General features: G+C 37.9%; 2 protein-coding genes across 2 annotated transcripts; both read left to right on the top strand.

The window, feature by feature from the left end:
* Positions 1–316: 316 nt before the first annotated feature.
* ccndx (cyclin Dx) lies at positions 317–2,994 on the top strand. The gene is made up of 4 exons (XM_077212516.1): positions 317–685; positions 1,674–1,889; positions 2,029–2,349; positions 2,437–2,994. The coding sequence occupies exons 1-4, from the start codon at positions 476–478 to the stop codon at positions 2,575–2,577; spliced, it is 888 nt and encodes a 295-aa protein (XP_077068631.1). The 5' UTR covers positions 317–475; the 3' UTR covers positions 2,578–2,994.
* A 474-nt stretch (positions 2,995–3,468) lies between these two features.
* nucb1 (nucleobindin 1) lies at positions 3,469–13,245 on the top strand. The gene is made up of 13 exons (XM_077212515.1): positions 3,469–3,581; positions 3,904–4,027; positions 4,125–4,232; positions 5,095–5,227; positions 5,334–5,437; positions 6,606–6,791; positions 6,917–7,007; positions 7,088–7,146; positions 7,410–7,502; positions 10,651–10,740; positions 10,848–11,021; positions 11,285–11,411; positions 11,548–13,245. Exons 2-13 carry the CDS (start codon positions 3,914–3,916, stop codon positions 11,634–11,636), a joined length of 1,368 nt encoding a protein of 455 aa, XP_077068630.1. The 5' UTR covers positions 3,469–3,581; positions 3,904–3,913; the 3' UTR covers positions 11,637–13,245.
* Positions 13,246–17,214: the final 3,969 nt, after the last annotated feature.

Raw genomic sequence — 17,214 nt, 5'->3', positions numbered from 1 at the left:
TTTTCTCTCCCCTCTCTCTATCGCTCTCTCTTTTCTTCGCTCACTGACGGTGACAAGCTGTTGCCGTGTCCCTCTGGGCGACTCCCCCCTCCCCTCTCTCTCTCTCTCTCTCTCTCTCTCTCTCTCTCTCTCTCTCTCTCTCTCTCTCTCTCTCTCTCTCCACCTGTTGATGCCATTGTTGCTCAGCCAGCATTGTGGTCGTTTAATTTTTTACTCCACTCATTTTACACACCCCTCTTTTATTCTTCACTTTATTCATCACCAGTCACCCTTTCACTCAAGGGATATATAAGCAGACCAAAGAGAGAAGGCGGCTGTGAACAACGGGAGAAACAGACACTCAACAGCACACATTTAAACTAAAGCACTTCAGAGAGCACAAGGAAGTTGGCACTTACTCTTCTACTCGGGACCAAGACTGGTGAGACACACTTTGGATAACTTCAGTTTTAGATCACAACTGCTGGCAGGAGTGATGTCGGTGTCTCTGTGGTGTGAGGAGGAAGAGGGCCAGGACAGGACTCAATCTTCAGTCCGAGCCCCATGGGACCCCAGCGCCTCTGGGCTGAGGGTTATTCAGAGACTTCTGCAGTCAGAGGAGAGATACCTGCCGTCTCCTCTCTACACCTCTCTCATCCAGAGAGAACCACAGCGCAGAGAGGAATTGGCCAAGTGGACCATGGAGGTAGTTCTTGCATGCTAAATACCAAAATCCAGTTCTTAAAACACTAGAAAAGGTTATATATATAACCTTAAAGGGTTCTGTCAGGCTCTGCATATATTGAAACTTTTAGGGGTTCATATGATGGGATCATTTCATGGATTTAGTTTTAATTAATGTTAAAACTGTTAAACATGAAAGCATTGTGCAATCATTTAAGATATTTATCCTTATATACTGTAGAACCTTTTTGGCATAAAGGGTTCTTTAAAATTGAGTCAAATACTCTTGATCCTTTTTTTTACTAAGTGTGTATTTAATACCAGTCATTTTATATTCTAAGCACTTTTCACAAGAAGGGTACAAAAGAGGGTCAGAAGCTCCAGGGTTTTCCAAATTGTGGTAAGGGTTAGGTGAGTAAAAAGCTATAATTAAATAGCCAAAAATGTAAAAATAAAATACATTTAAAACACTTTGTTTTTTAAAACAATCAAAATAAAACACTTGTCAAACACTGGCCAAGTGGAACATGAAGGTAGATTTGGGGTTTTATGAAGATCTGTAAACTATTTAAAACGGTTTGAATTTTTTTCTTTTTTTCTTTTCTTTTTTACTATTAAAGGGATGGCTCACCTAACGAATAACTCGAAAAAATATATTTTGAATAATGTTTCTTTCCAAATAATTAAAAAATCACTGGGGTCCAAAACCGCATTGATTGGACCCTATTAGTGATATGGACAAAAAACCCTGCAACAGTTTTAGAAATATCTTCTACTAAAGTCATACAGGTTTGAAACGACATGCATAAATGATGACCGAATTAAACTTTGTGTGATTCATCCCTTAAAGAAAAAAATATTTAGTTCTTCAGATCAAGATGAATGATACAATAATGACAGGGACAAAGTTCTACAGTCCAAATGTTTTACAAGTTCGGGACCTGTTTGCTATGACTGAGGGGTTTTTATGTTGCTGCTGTTGTTTAAATCATCCATCCCTCTTTTAATAGGTGTGCTGTGAGTGTGACTGCGATGAGTCTGTATTTCCTCTGGCTGTCTCCCTGTTGGATCGATATCTGTCGGCCACTCTATCTCTGCCAGTCTCTCCATCTTGTCTGGCTGCAGCGTGTGTCCTGGTGGCCTCAAAACTAACAGAAAGTGACACAGTTAGTGCAGATACCCTCTGTGCAGCAGCAGAGTATGACTTTCTCTTATCAAATCTGCGGGTGAGTGTTTTCACCTTTTTAAACTTAAAAAAAAATCAATCAAAAGTCACTAATGCTCAAAATATATATATATACTGTAGGCCTATATATAAAGAGAGAGAGGCAGTATAAGTCAGTATATACATGCTTATTCCAACAGGAAATGGAGCGTGTTGTCCTGGCGACTTTGCGATGGGATGTGGCAGCAGTGACCCCTCAGGACTTTATCCCACACTTCCTGCGCATTCTCGGGGAACTCAAGGATGGCGACGTGCGTACAGGAGATTTTCTCGCAACGCTGCGGCGCCACAGCGATACACTTGTTGCCATGTGCGTGTGTGACTCGCGTTTTCTGGGAACACCTCCGTCACTGGTTGCTGCGGCTGCACTGAACTCTGCCCTTCGGGGTTTAAGGGCCAACAGTCCGGGAGAGTTGAGTGTCATGACCTCTGCCCTGGCCACACTCTGTCAGACTGATGTGGTAAGCAAAGATTGATCTGCTCTGCTTGTGTTGGTATGTTCCTGTCTGTGACTGTCTGTTGTTGACTGTCTGCGCTTCTGCCAACAGGCGGTGCTGCAGTGCTGCACTGAGCTGATAGAAGGAGCTCTCAGGGAGAGACTGAGAAACGGAGCACAGGAAGAGAAAGATGCTGATAGTGAAGATGAAAGAGCCAGCACCCCCACAGACCTAAGAGAAATAGACTTTTAATACAGGGTTCATTTATGAGTCATATTTATTGCGTCTCACTTCTATTTATCAGTAAAACTGATTTAAACACAATGTGACGTTTAGCCTATATCGTTTGTAACTTCTGAAGTGATCTAATTTATAATGATTTTTTTATTTATTTGTTTTAGGGATTACGATTTACTTGTGCCATATTTATTACTTCTATTGCCATAACTGTCATTTTGACTTTTTATGTATTTCAGGTTTATCCTTTTCACTTTATGTATTGCATTTCTACATTTTATAGTTGATTTATCATAGTATTTATTGTGTGCACATTTTTATATTTAATTTATTTTGTTTGTCAGTGTTTCAGCCTGTATGTAATCAAAGTGTCGGATACAAATGTATATCTATTTTTCGAAGTTATTAAAATGAAGTGTCTATGTTTGCCAACATTGTGGTGCATTTCTCAAAGTACGTTTAACATGCAAGATGAGAAGAAAGAAACAGAAAAAAAACATGGTGCAGGATCTTGGTCCTTGCTCCTTTAGAAAGTTACTGGCATAATAATAATAATATAATATACACTATTATAGTAATATAAACAATTGTTGTTATTAGTTATTATACATAAAAAATAATATAGCTAAGTAAATTATAAAAAATAGAAATAACTTTTTTTCTAATTATTATTATTTTATTTTATTTTTTACAAACGAATAACAGTTGATTTGTTACGCGATACTTATAGATTACATGGATGTCATAATTTTCCGAAAGGTTTGAATTGGCCCTTTTGGTGAACTGGTTTAATGGAATTATAGAAAAATGTATTACATTTAGAATAACAAACGGTATTACTATACAAACAGGTACGGGAATTCATGTTTGCATCTTTTTTAGTCTAGTTTGCACGCAAGAAGTGTCGCGCTTGGATTGCGTCATAATCCATAGCCGCAGTTTTTTTAAGCAGCAGTGCTGCGTAATTTGTTGGCGTCATCATAGGTTCACTCGCCGCTGAAACAGGATCTGACCCTGTGGTAAGATGACTCGCTCTTTATTTGATATAGACTAAATAGGACAAAACGACACTACAGACAGCTGTAGATGTCTGTGGCTGTTTTTTCACAAGTTGCATCTGTTGTCAAACGTATTCAGTGTGTTTTCGCGAACTGCCATAACGTTACAGACTTCCTTTATTTGGCTATTCTCTCTCGTCATGATCGATGTGTTCTTAAACATGTGGCTTAAATGGAAAGTTCACGCAACAAAAATATAAGCTGACGATTCTTCAGTGTTGAGGTGTTCCTTGAGGGTGAAAGTGAAGGCTGCCTAATAAATGTACATCTGTGCATTTTCAAGATATCCAAGGATGACAGTCGGGTTTAAAGGGTTGCTGCTTCTGTCTCTCTGTCTGGTGGTGTGGACAGTGCCAATAGATCGCAAACAAGACCCCCCAGAGGAGGAGAAACCAGAAGAGAATGCGGTAAGACTGGTCTCAGATCAAGAGCATGTCATCTGCGTTCATTATTTAGTTCAGTACTTTTATGCACTCTTGTTTATGCTGTATGTGTATGTTTCAGGACACTGGTCTGTACTATGACCGTTACCTCAGAGAGGTAATTGAGGTGTTGGAAACAGACCCTCACTTCAGAGATAAACTCCAGAGGGCCAACACAGAAGACATCAAGGTAAACCACACTCTCTGTAGAGTACAACAGTAAAAAGCCCATTCATCTTGTCTATAGATTTATAAATATCCTTCAAGATAGCTCATTTACCATGAGCACAGAGATTTTGGCAATATCATATGCTTCTGTAGAAGTAAAGTTCAAAACTAGTTGGACACTCTACTCTCACAACCAACTTCTGTTGGTTAATATTTTCTATATATTTTATTTTAGCTCAATAGCTTAAACCTACAGTATATTGTATTTTATATGTATAATGTATTGTACTTTTATTGTATGAGTTTAAATGGACAGTTCACCCAAAAATAATTTACTTAACCTCAAATTGTTCCAATCCTTTATGATTGGACAAGAAGATATTTTGAGAAATGTCAGTAACCACACAGTTGAATGGCCCCATTGACTTTTTATATACAATGGTAATCAATGAGGACCATCAACTGTCTGGTTACCCACATTCTTCAAAATATCTTCTTGTGTGTTCAGCAGAAAAAAAGAAATTCATACAGGTTTGAAACAACTTGAGGGTGAGTAAATGATTACAGAATTAAAATTTTTGAGTGAACTATCCCTTAAAGTCAGTCATTTTATTTTTTTTATGCAATTTGAAATGTGTAGGTCATAATAGTACACAGTCTTGTAACTTGTCTTTTTCTTAGATTTTCATACTTTTTTTACTTGCTACAAATTTAAGTTTGTGATGATGTGATTGATCTCAGCACTGAAAAATCCCTCTGGAAAAAATGAATAGGGAAAATACCAATGTAGCTGAAAATGTGTTGTGCTCTGTTGCCTTTGTGCACTGAAGTTTTATAATTTCATCTGTAGTTCAAGTCTTTATTGGAAAGATACTGTCTTTTAGAACGGACGCCTCAGTAAGGAGTTGGATTTGGTGGGCCATCATGTGAGGACTCGACTGGATGAGCTGAAGAGGCAAGAGGTCTCGCGTCTCAGGATGTTGCTGAAGGCAAAATTGGACAGCACCAATGCACAGAGTATGTTTATGTATTACTCAAATGATACTGATGAGCAAGAAAATCTGTTGATTCTGTTGATGTGACTCCCACGCTTATGTACACACAAATATTTTATTGTGTTCAGGTGTTCAGATGGATCACGCCTCTTTGTTGAAGCAGTTTGAACATCTGGATCCTCATAATCAGAACACATTTGAGGCCAAAGACCTGGAGCTGCTTATCGCCACAGTAATGCCCATTACTTAACGCCATAATGTGAAACTGCAAAAGAACTATATTCTACAGTTGCACAGATAACAGACCAATTTGCCTCAAATTAATATTCCAAAGTAAATCAGCAAAACCCTTACAAATTACATAAATTAAAATTGTAAAATAAAATACCTTAAAATTAGAACAGAATAATAAATAACAATTGAATTTAAACACAAATACCGTATTATTGTTCCAAATATAAGATGACCCTGATTATAAGACACCCCCCCCCCCCCCCCGTTCTTTTTCAAGATGTATCTTTTAGAAAAAGGCGTGAAAACCTCATAGTGAAAACCATGTAGCCTACCAAAATTTCATCAAGAGTAGAAGTGAAATCTTATTGTAGGTTTGAAATCTGGGTATCTGGTTTTAAAATCACATACTGGGGAAGTTTGGCCCTGTCACCGAGGCACGCAAACATGAGTCACGCGGTTCTTAGACGGTAAGCTTTTCTTAGACTGTTTGCGTTTTTAAGACTATTCTATTAATGCACTCGTGATCTTCTATCAGTACAAACTGACACACCGTATTTCTTGGCACACTCATTTTGTGTGTATTTGGGGCCACCTATTGTTGCGGGTGTATTATTTGCATGTAAATCCATTCAGAATTATTAACGCACCAAAATACAATTAAAAAATAAAAACATTCTGAATGTGTGGAAACTCAGCGATCTGAAGGCAGTTCGATGTTATCAGTGAACAGTTCCTCTGTCAGAACAAGCAATCGTGTATATTTTTATAGCGTCTGATGGTCACGTGTACGTAAACACCCCTGATCCTCTCAAACTTCTCGAAAATATGCTTCTTCGGTGAGCATCCGTTATAAAACACTCACAGTACATTAATTTTGACAACTACGCGAATATATGAACTGAGTAAATTAATTGATTATAGTATAATTATATTTTAAGTTATCTCGCGGCCCCCAGGGGGATCACTAAGGCCAAAACCACTGGTCTAGAAAATAGGACAAAACCGTTTTTTCAGATTTATAAAAAAAAATAAAAATAAATTGTATATATCTATTATATTTGGAACTATACGGTAATAAAAAACTCAAATAAAAACCTAAAATGGAGAGGGAGCTCAGCTTAACTGTGTATGGAATCATTTGCATTTGATTTGTACTTATTTGTCAGGCCACTAAAGATCTTGAGAATTACGATGCAGAGCGCCATGAGGAGTTTAAGCGCTACGAGATGCTGAAAGAACATGAGAGGAGAGAGTACCTGAAGAGTTTGGACCAGGAGAAGAGGGAGAAGGAGGAGAAGCGAATCGAAGAGCTGAAAGAAAAGCACCGGAAACATCCGAAAGTTAACGCTCCGGTGAGAGGGATGAAGAATAGATGTATGGATAAATAGATTGAGAAGAGTTGGATCAGTTTCTGCTTATTTCACATTTGTTATTAGTAAAGCTTTCTTCTTTTATTCTTTCCTCCCCATCCATCCAGGGTAGCGTGGATCAGTTACGGGAGGTCTGGGAAGAGACCGATGGGCTGGATCCACAAGAGTTCAATCCCAAGACTTTCTTTAAGCTCCATGGTTAGTCTTTTTGTCCTCAGTTAGACCATAAGCAGCCGTTTTGCAGGGAAAATTAATTGAATTGTTTTTTTCTCTCCTAGATTCAAATGGCGACGGTGTGTTGGATGAGCAAGAGCTGGAGGCCCTCTTCACAAAAGAGGTAATGTTTGACATTTGAGGTTGGTGAGTCATGACAGTCTGTTATTGACAGTGACAGAAGCCTCTTTTATGCTGTTATCGAGTCAGCAGGTTAGGCTCTAGTGGTCTCTAGTGGCTGTCCTGAGTAAAACATCCTCAGCATGATTAATTTTTTTTTGATAAAGCCATAAAAGCATAACAAGCAAATATCAATCATTGAAAAAGTGCAAGTGGCTATTATCTCTTCAATGTGTTTATCTTTTCTTTTCTTTTTTGCTGTCTTAGCTGGAGAAAGTGTATGATCCCAAGAATGAAGAGGATGACATGATGGAGATGGAGGAGGAAAGGCTAAGGATGCGGGAACATGTCATGCAAAACGTAAAATAATCACTTTTGTAACGAGTCAGCTCAGAGGGGAAATATTAAAGGTATAGCGGAGGATTTTCTTTTTCCGGGTGGATAGCCTATACTATTGGTCCACCTAAGTGTCAATCATTCTGGTGATATGTTTACGTAAGGCCGTTGTACGTGCTCGTCCCTATGTAGTTTTCGCTTTTCTGCGCATGCGCACTTTCAGGTGTATTATGTGTGATGAGTTACGGTTTCAGCCATTCCTTTGAAAATGGCTGAGGGTCGAAAGATAAAAAATGTATACGAAGTGTATGATAAGAAGAGAAAGGCCGCAGAATATAGAAACAAGACCAGAGTGATTTTGGGTGAATATTTCACACGCTGGTGTGCGCTAAAAGCACAGGTTGGGCTTCCCACTGATGCCGCAGTCGCGAAGATTCTACTAGACAGGTAAAGTTTGTCATGCTATTTGGAGAAATCCATTTAAAATCACAGCTAGTAAAAGTTAATGTAAGCTATGATTAGCGATGCTAGCCCTGGCACAAGTCATGCACCGCGTAGACACGGTAAACATCTCAATTTGTCTAAAGTAGCCTTGTGACCAAATGGTAAATGGTATCACGCTGAAATATTCTAAAACCTTGTGTGTTGATTTTCGATAGTTACAATGTGTTCACCATAGTATTTATTACACAAATGCAACAAGCTACTTCTCCATTACATATCATGTCTTGAGTCCTCGGTCACTCAATCGATCAGCATAATCAGTAAATAGAACACGGAAGGGCATTTGACATTTTGTCTTGCATGAATGTTTGTGAGATAGTTTATAATTTAATAGGCGTTACCTCTCGGGAGCAAATAGAGTGTTGCGCATGTGCATTTTTTAAAAATTGGAGAGGGCGGGTCTTCTCTAAAATTCAGAAAGATCCTCCGCTATACCTTTAATAATCAATAATAACTGGTTATGATTAATTATGAATATTTGGGTCAGTTAATGGTATTAAACTCTTTTGATTATTCATTTATTCTAAGAAAAGGGGTATCTTCCATGGCTACGGAAAATAATTATTTCTTAGCATGTACAGCGCTCTGAGCATGTAACAAGATCAAAATTGTAAAGAGACGTTGTCTGCAGGCAGTGAATCAGAACCAAATACATATTGTGCTCAAGTTTTATTAGCTAAATCACAAACATAACTAAACTAAACAAACATGCATACATAAATACGTGTATAGGTAAAAGGGTGAGTGATAGCATGGAACTGGAAACCGGAAAGGGAACTATGAAAAGAACCATCAATATCATTTTCAAAGCACCTTCTTAAATTGATACTTGCATGGCTTTGCAATTCTTGAAGTTGTTGGAAGTTGAAGTCTTTGACGGTTCCGTGAGTGTCAAATGTTGAAGTTGCAATCGTTTCCTTCTCCGTTGGATGATCGACTCTGTTCTGGTTGGAGGTTTTCTCTTTCTCCATGAGCACATGGCTGGTTGAGTCAAGGCCTGGCAGGCTGTGGTCATAGCCTGCAGGGGCCATGAGCCGTCTGGGGGAGGGGGTCTCAGACACCCACCCGAATTAAGCAGCCCGGAGGTCCAGCAAAACAAGAGTTGATCGTTGCCCGTTCAGTGATTGTAAGGTGTCAGTTTTCTGGATTGAAGAAAAGGCAGTCTGACTCCCTTTGAGAGCATGAAAGCATGGCCGACGGTGCTCACGGCCTGCTGGGCCCTGGGGCCTCAGTGAAGCGGGGGGTTCCCCAGTAACAGCAGAAGCAGTTGTTAGATTTCGCTGTATTTGGCCGAGCAGTGGTTTGGGTGGCTCGCCTATGTATTAGATTTCTCCAATACACAAAATAAGTAAGCTTGACCAGAGTTCTTGTGGGGAGAAGAATTTATTGAAGGTAGTAGTGTAGCCCAGTTCTTCAGCAGCGATGTTAGCATGTCACCCTCTGTTTTTGAGACAGAACTTTATACATGAAAACATATGGGCTACAAACAATAGAAACTGGTTAGGATCTCCCATAGGAGATCGATCTAACCTGCTCTGAGCAATGCTGTTTCTTTGTCATTCAAACCAATCAGTTTCTGTGGGCCATACACCTATGGGCCATTCAGTTTCATTTATGAAAGACCATTTATGAGTCTTTGTCCTAAGTGTGTTTAGACCTCTGCCTTACACTTTTTCTGTTCATTAATGCTCAGATAGATATAACAAATCCACACTGTATTCTAAGAGAAGGTGATGTACATCAAAGTTTGAGCCATTAAATGAAGATTAATTAGGTAGGAGACATGATACAGGTGAGGTTATATTGACCGTTGGTTGGTTGTATAATAAAATGCATACCATAGTATATACATAATAGTACACAAGACAGTAAATCATTCACACAGTTTCTGGGATGCATGTTCATTTATAGATCAGTTAGTCTATTATTAATGCAGCAAAGTCTGTATTAAAGATTGTTTTCGTCTTCCCATTGTCTCTCTCTTGCACATGTGGCCACATTCCTTTGACAGCAATAAAAGCAACTTATCTGTTCGTATCCATGGTAACCCAAAAGCTCCCCTTGCACCCGCTAGGGGGATGGGGTCACAGGTTCCAGCGTGAGCTTTAAATATTATTTGTTAACCATAACAAATAATTGTCTGATTGGTCTCAGTTGCTACACCTTCTTTCTCAATCACGCTTGTTGACTGTGTTTGTATGTACAACAAAACATGGAAAACTACCAAATTCAGCCATAAAAGCCTTAACACGATGTAAACTTACTTGGAAATTTGATACATTTCTTTGATTTTGTTGTTTAAAATTGATAAAATTTAAAATTTGATAAAATAAATACTGTTCAGAATTGCTTTATAGGTTGACAGTATATGCGTAACTGGTGTAATAGTATGTATGTAAATGCTCTCATTCTCTCTCTTTGCCTTTATCAGCCATTCTCAGACTCTCCTTCAGCTTTTTAACACTTTCCCAATGTGTGGAGCAGCAGTGACTCCATCTGTTCTGTTCCTTCAGGGTGCATGAGATGAAGAAATAGTCATCCTTTTATCTGTCTTAAAATACTCACTGCCCTAATGTCTTATTTTTTAATTAGTTTCTTCAGTTGGCTTTTAAATACCTGACTATAACTACTGAAATAGGCTTTTTTTCCCTTCTTCCTCACATTGCAGGTAGATATCAATCATGATAGGCTGGTCAGCCTGGAAGAGTTCCTCAAATCTACAGAGAAGAAAGAGTTTAATGACCAAAAGGAATGGGAGGTTAGAGCCAGATTTAGATGTATGTCTGGATTTATTATACTGTTTTTACATGGCAGTGTTTTGTGCTAACTCATTATCTTTCTACACTCTTTATGACTCAATTTAAGACACTGGATGATACAAAGCCAGTGTACACAGAAGAGGAGCTGCGTCGTTTTGAGGTAGAACTTCGAGATAAAGAGGTGGAGCTTGGCAGAAGGGCAGAGAATTTACGACAGGAGCAGGAACTTCTCAAAGAGAGAAGCAAAGCTCTAGAAGCACAGAAACGAGAATATCAGCAGGTAGGTAGTTTTATATGTAATTTGAGTTCATATTGTTAATTTCCTGTTTTTTTTTTAATGCGTTTGTGTAAAAAAAGAAAAAAGAAATCACGTGTTGTAAGTGTAATCCAAAAAAACCTTACTGTTGAGCCATACCAAACCATACTAAACATTTTTTTAAATAGATTTTAATGTTTACAACATGTGTACTGTATATTATTGTATTTTTTGGCATTTATTTTTTGGATGCCAGAGAGCTGAGAGCTTGTTTTACTTCTAATCAGGCAGTAATGGAGATGTCACAAAAACAAAAGGAGCAACAGGCAGTGAATAGACAGGCTCCCTCGGGTCCTAATGGAGAGCTCCAATTTCAAAAAGAGATCCAGAAACTAGCAGATGAAGACAGTCAAGGTGAGAAGAATGAAATTAATAGTCCATGATTCAGCCTTTGGTTATAACCTTAATATAATATTTAAAAATCTGATTATATAAACCCTTTCAGGGTAAATGTTTCATCACAGTAAACATGGCCTGTTTTGTCTTTTAGTGGTGAAAGTCCCAGTCGATCAGAATGGAGATGTTAAGAATAACCTGCTAGCTGAGCCACCACAGAATCTGCCTCAGCACACCTCCTAACACACACACACACACACACACCCACACACACACACACACACACACACCCACACCCACACCCATAACTGATTTGAACTTATCTAGAACTTGCCTTTTAATTGTACATTGCACATACACATACAAACCTACTGGCTTATCCTAATCTGAAACTCGGCATAACATAACCAGACCAGACCAACACATATGAACAGTATACACTCCTCAAATACATACTAATGGTGTTTTCTGTTTCATCCTCAACCAAATATGCTCAAATCCCTAATACACTGGCATCATAGAGCGTTCGCATGTTCCCTTATAAAGAATGGCATATTAATATTGGATGTATGGTTTAGTTTGGTGGTAGTCAGGTTTTTTTTCCCTTAAATATTGTCACAGTTGCTCTGGTTTCAAAGTTTATGGCCTTGTTTGCTTTTGGTATCTTTCTAGACTCTTTAGAAAAAATGTGGTTCTTTTCTGCGGCTCACATTATGACAGTAAAACAAGGCTTTCTGATATTATGGTTTCTTTCAGACTGAGACGAGCGCAGACCTGTAAACCAAACATATTAAGAGACCGCAATGTGCAATGAATCTGCATTTGTGGTAATGTAATATAAAATCCCAATTATTTTATGACGGTGCTTTATTTCTTTCATTTAATAAAGAATATTTAAAAAATATGCTACTGCTGACAGATTTGAAATCCTGCAATATATTGCAAAGAAAATGTGTTTTTCTGAAAGGGATAGTTCAGCCAAAAATGAAAAGTCTGTCATTTACTCACACGAACATGTATGACTTTCATTCTTTTGTCGAACACGCACACACAAACACAAAAATATATTTTAAACAAATTTCATAGTTAAACAAGTTTGGGCCCTTATTGACTTTCATTGTATAGACAAAAAACGTGACATTTTTCAAAATGGTTTGGATTGACATGAGGGTCAGTAAATTACAGAATTGTCATTTCTTTGCATAAACTAACTTTTTTATCGCAACAGATACTTTGAGATTGTAGTGTTGTGCTTTCCTTTATATCATGTTTAGGTCACTGTGATCTGCAACAAATACCATCAAAAGCATCCATAGGATGACTCGACCCATATGTTTCTAAACTGAAACTGTCCAAATGTCAGTTTCAGCTGTTCTGCATTTCTTCTCCAGTAAATCAGTTTGCGCCTCTCTTGTTGTGACATCGGCATTGTTCTGAAGTATTCACTGATCTGTGTTGAATGTCGTTTGCTCGCTCTCCTTGCCACATGGCACATGCTTGCTGTAAATTCCATTCCAATTCTGTCAGACACTCTCTCTCTAACCCCAGTGACCTCGTTGCTCCGCCTCTTCTGCGGCAGCTGTCACCTTTCAGTTACACTAACTAGTGATGCTACATAGATTCGTAAATAATGTCCTTCCACTCAAACATCACTACGGCGCTCTGAAACTTAAGTGCTGTCCACACATTTAAACTGTTCTCTTGTTCACTTGAGGGGTTTTGCGCCAAGAGTTTTTTTTAAAAGAGATAGGTCACCAAGAAATTAACATTTCCTCGTTTGTTCTCTGTCATGTTGTTCCAGACCTGTATGACTTACTTTCTGTGAAACATAAAAGATGACATGGGTACACTATTTTCCTTTTTTAAAAGGTTCCATTTGTTAACATTAGTTAGGTTAACTACATAAATTAACATGAGCTAACAATTAAACAAAAATACTTCTAAATCATTTATTATTCTTAGTTGTTAATTTGATACTTTATTAAAATCAAAAGTTGCATCTGTTAATATTTAATAGAACTGAGCTGTCACTAATAATTGTCATTTTATTAACGTTAACAAAAGATTAAATTCTAAAACAAATGTATTGGTCATTCTTAAGGTAAGTAAATGCATTAATTAACGTTAATGGGACTTTATTATGAGGTGTTACTAAAAATATTTTGAAAATGTTTTTTTCTTCATAAAACAAAAGTCAATGGCCTTTATATGGATAGAAACATTCTAAAAAATTATTATTCTGTGATCCAGGAGATTTTAAGTTATACAGGTTTAGAATGAGTAAACCAAGTATCCTAAATTATCTCTTGAAGTCGAAATGAAATTGTGTTAGGAACCCATTTTACATTCATAATGTGTTTTTCAATTGAATAAAATGCACTAATGAATCTAGCGGGATTATTGTTAACTAAAACTATTACCAATCGCTTTTGTTAATTGAAGCAAAGCATCATAACAAATAAAGTTTGTACTAAAATGACTCCGATAAAAGGTAGCTTAACTCAAAATATTAATAGGCCTACTATAGCCTAATAAATAATACTAGAATAACACTGAGGGAGATTATTCAAAAATAAGACTTAATTAAACTAAAAAATAAGAATCTTAAGTGCGTTAATGGAGTAGATTATGATTCGATTTTATCTTTTGTTTGATGTCATTTCGCAAGGACAGCGAATTCTGTGTTAACCAGCGCACAGAGGAAGGGATTATTTGTTGAATGCTCTTGCCTGTAAAAGACAAGAGGAATGAAATAAAGAGCCAAGAAAGATGACTCAAAGACTGTGGGAAGAGAGTCTGATGAAACGAGTACTTGCTTTGGATAGTGTGAAAGAGGGCTTCTGTTCGAGTCATTTGCATCACTGAGTGGGCTGACTGCTGCTGAATCATCCACTCTTCACAATGCCCCTCTTTATATATATATATATATATATATATATATATATATATATATATATATATATATATATATATATATATATATCAACCCTTATGAAGTCAGTAAGTATTTTACAGAATGTTATTCTCTCAACTTTTTTCATAGGCTACTCAACATCTAAATCTGCAAAAACCGGTAACGAAGTTTTATTTTTATTTTTATTTTTTTTATACATGTTTCTTAAATGATTAGTCCACCAACAAAAAAAAACTGATTCTAACTCCTAATTTACTCACCCTTAGATCGTTTTTCATCGCCATATATGCAAGTTAATGGTGTATGAGGCTGGCGTTTTGTGAAGAATGGCAGCCATACAGGTTTGGAACAAAAACAGAGTGAGTAAATGATGACAGACTTCTTATTTTTAGGTGAACTGTCCCTTTAAAATCGGAAGTACTTGTGTTTTAGTTTTTAGCTGAAACAGATCTGAGGCAGATGTATGCGGTCCTTCTGAAAGCGGCCACTAGAATGGCACAATAGCTGATTTCTTATTGGACAACCAGGTATTTGATACTCTGTCTTGACGTTCTCTCATTCACATTTCCTGTCTCTAACCTTGATCTTTCTCTCTCGCTGTCTTTTCTCAGCCTGTGCGGTTTGACAACTAAGCATTTAACACAAAGCACTATTATTCAACACTACAGCACCTCTTGTGTTTGTATCTGGGCCATATCGCAATAGCCTTGATGGACAGAAGAGGGAGCTATGAGCTAATAAAACTTCCCACTGCCCTTCTAGACGTGTGCCAAACATAGTGTCATCTCCTATATCATGATATCCACACATGAGGCATTTGTGCTCCTTCTGCACCATTATGCAGTATCTATTGTTCTCTGTGCTGTATGGTCAGGCAGGGGAGAAAATGAAGACAATTGATTGCAGTCTGAGCGTGAATCATTGGTCCTGATGTACTTTCTGATAATGCTCAGGTGTTTTTGGGGCATCACTTTGCTATTGACAGAAGCAAACTGTCCTGCACTTCAGGCCACACACACACACACACACACAGACACAGACACACACACACACACACACACACACACACACACACACACACACACACACACACACACACACACACACACATAAATGTGCTGAGTTCACAGGGACAGACAACAGTCTCCCTCTGCGATTTTTATCTCTAGAGTCATTTGCAGGACATGGAGACAAGAGTAGGCTATAGTACGGCAAGAAGAATATAAAGTGCAAAAATTGTATAGATCATTTAAATGTAAAAAAAAAAGCACGTTGATTGTATGAATCTTCTGTTTGGGTCCTGGAGCAGCTCATAAAAATAAAGGTTCCAAAAGAGGGTTTTTGCAGCGATGACAAAGAAGAACCATTTTGGGTCTCCAAATTATCTTTCAGTCAACAGTTCTTAAAATAACAATTTTTTTTCTTGGTGTGAAGAACATTTTAATCATCTATAAACTTTTTCCACTATAAAGAACCTTTTGTGGAATTGAAAGTTTCAACAGATGTTAAAAGGTTCTTCAAGCAACCATGCCAATAAAGAAACTTTATATTTAAGAGTGTGTCAGTTGCAACAAACATCTTAAAGGGATAGTTTACCTGAAAAAAAGAAATTTTGTCATCATTTCCATGTTCCATGGAATATAAAAGATGTTGTGAGAAATATATGGGTTTTGTTCTCCATTTGATGGAAATTAATGGTAGTAACCATAACTGTTTGGTTGGCACTTTCTTCAGAATCTTCTTTTGTGTTCTGCATAAGAAAATAAAGTTATACAAGTTCGGAACAACAGAATGGTGAATAAATGATTACAGAATGCCCATTTTTTGTGTGCATCTATCCTTTAAATAAAAGTAAACAAAACCCTCAGTTATAATTGTAATGGTATTGCTCAAGGTTTTCTTCTTAGCTGAGGCTTTTTTGTGACCTGCTGCTCATCCTGAACTTTAACTGAACCCGTGAGGACTAGGGTTGGTTATATCCCAGTGTTCCTCAAGACGGTCCTCTCCTTTTCTACTTTCCTAAGCGCTCACTGGCCTGGAAAGCTCTGATGCTGCAGCTCCAAAAGATACTCTAATAAACACCATGTTGCCTCTGTTGCCATGGTGACTGGCTGTGCATGGGTAGAGATGCTAGTACTACAAGCTATGCAAGTTACAGATACATTGTAATGCATTAGAGTAGTGTGTAATGTTTAAGAATCATGTGCATTTTGGCACCTTGTTATATTTGGGGGTGTTGTGTAAAATTGGAATATGATTTGGGGTTCTCAAAGTGAGAAGTGGAAAAACTGCATAGAAAATATCACGCGATGTCGTTTTATTTAGACTAATGTAAAGCTGACATCCACCACATTGTTCTCGTGCAGTAGCCTACTTGGTCCAACTGCAAGTTGTACCACAGCACAGCTGTATCTTTAAATCCTCTCCTTGTGCACAACGATGACATCATCCTCTAAAAACACATTACGTCATCCCTTTCGGGACTCTTCCCATAGCTCCACCCTATTCTACCCTTGTTTTATTAGCGTTGATCAGAGCAGAAGCCCTCCTCGCCGTTTGTTTTATTGGTGGAGATGTCACCGGTGTCTATTTTATATTGGCTTATTGCACTCATGTCTGTGGCCTCCACCACTGAAAGGCAATTCTCGGCGCAAGACGTGTCGCGGGCAATTTAAAGACAATTCTGATTTGTAAAAGGCATTTACATGACCGTAGAACACTTAATAACAACTGTAGACTCGTAATATTCGGAGAGCTACGGGTTGTACCACGTGACCGCTGTAGCCTACCACGCGACCACGCCGATTAATTTTGGAGTTAATAGTGAGAAATAAACTCACTTATCAGAGGACGCGAGCAGCTCCAAGTACAGCGTCTTTTGTCATCTCTTATTTACAGTAATTAGGC

This window comes from Siphateles boraxobius, unplaced genomic scaffold (genome assembly GCF_051911475.1).
Source record: "Siphateles boraxobius isolate OS27281-9 unplaced genomic scaffold, OSU_SipBor_1 66, whole genome shotgun sequence".
Lineage (NCBI taxonomy): Eukaryota > Metazoa > Chordata > Actinopteri > Cypriniformes > Leuciscidae > Siphateles > Siphateles boraxobius.
This window is presented reverse-complemented; position numbering and strand designations above follow the sequence as displayed.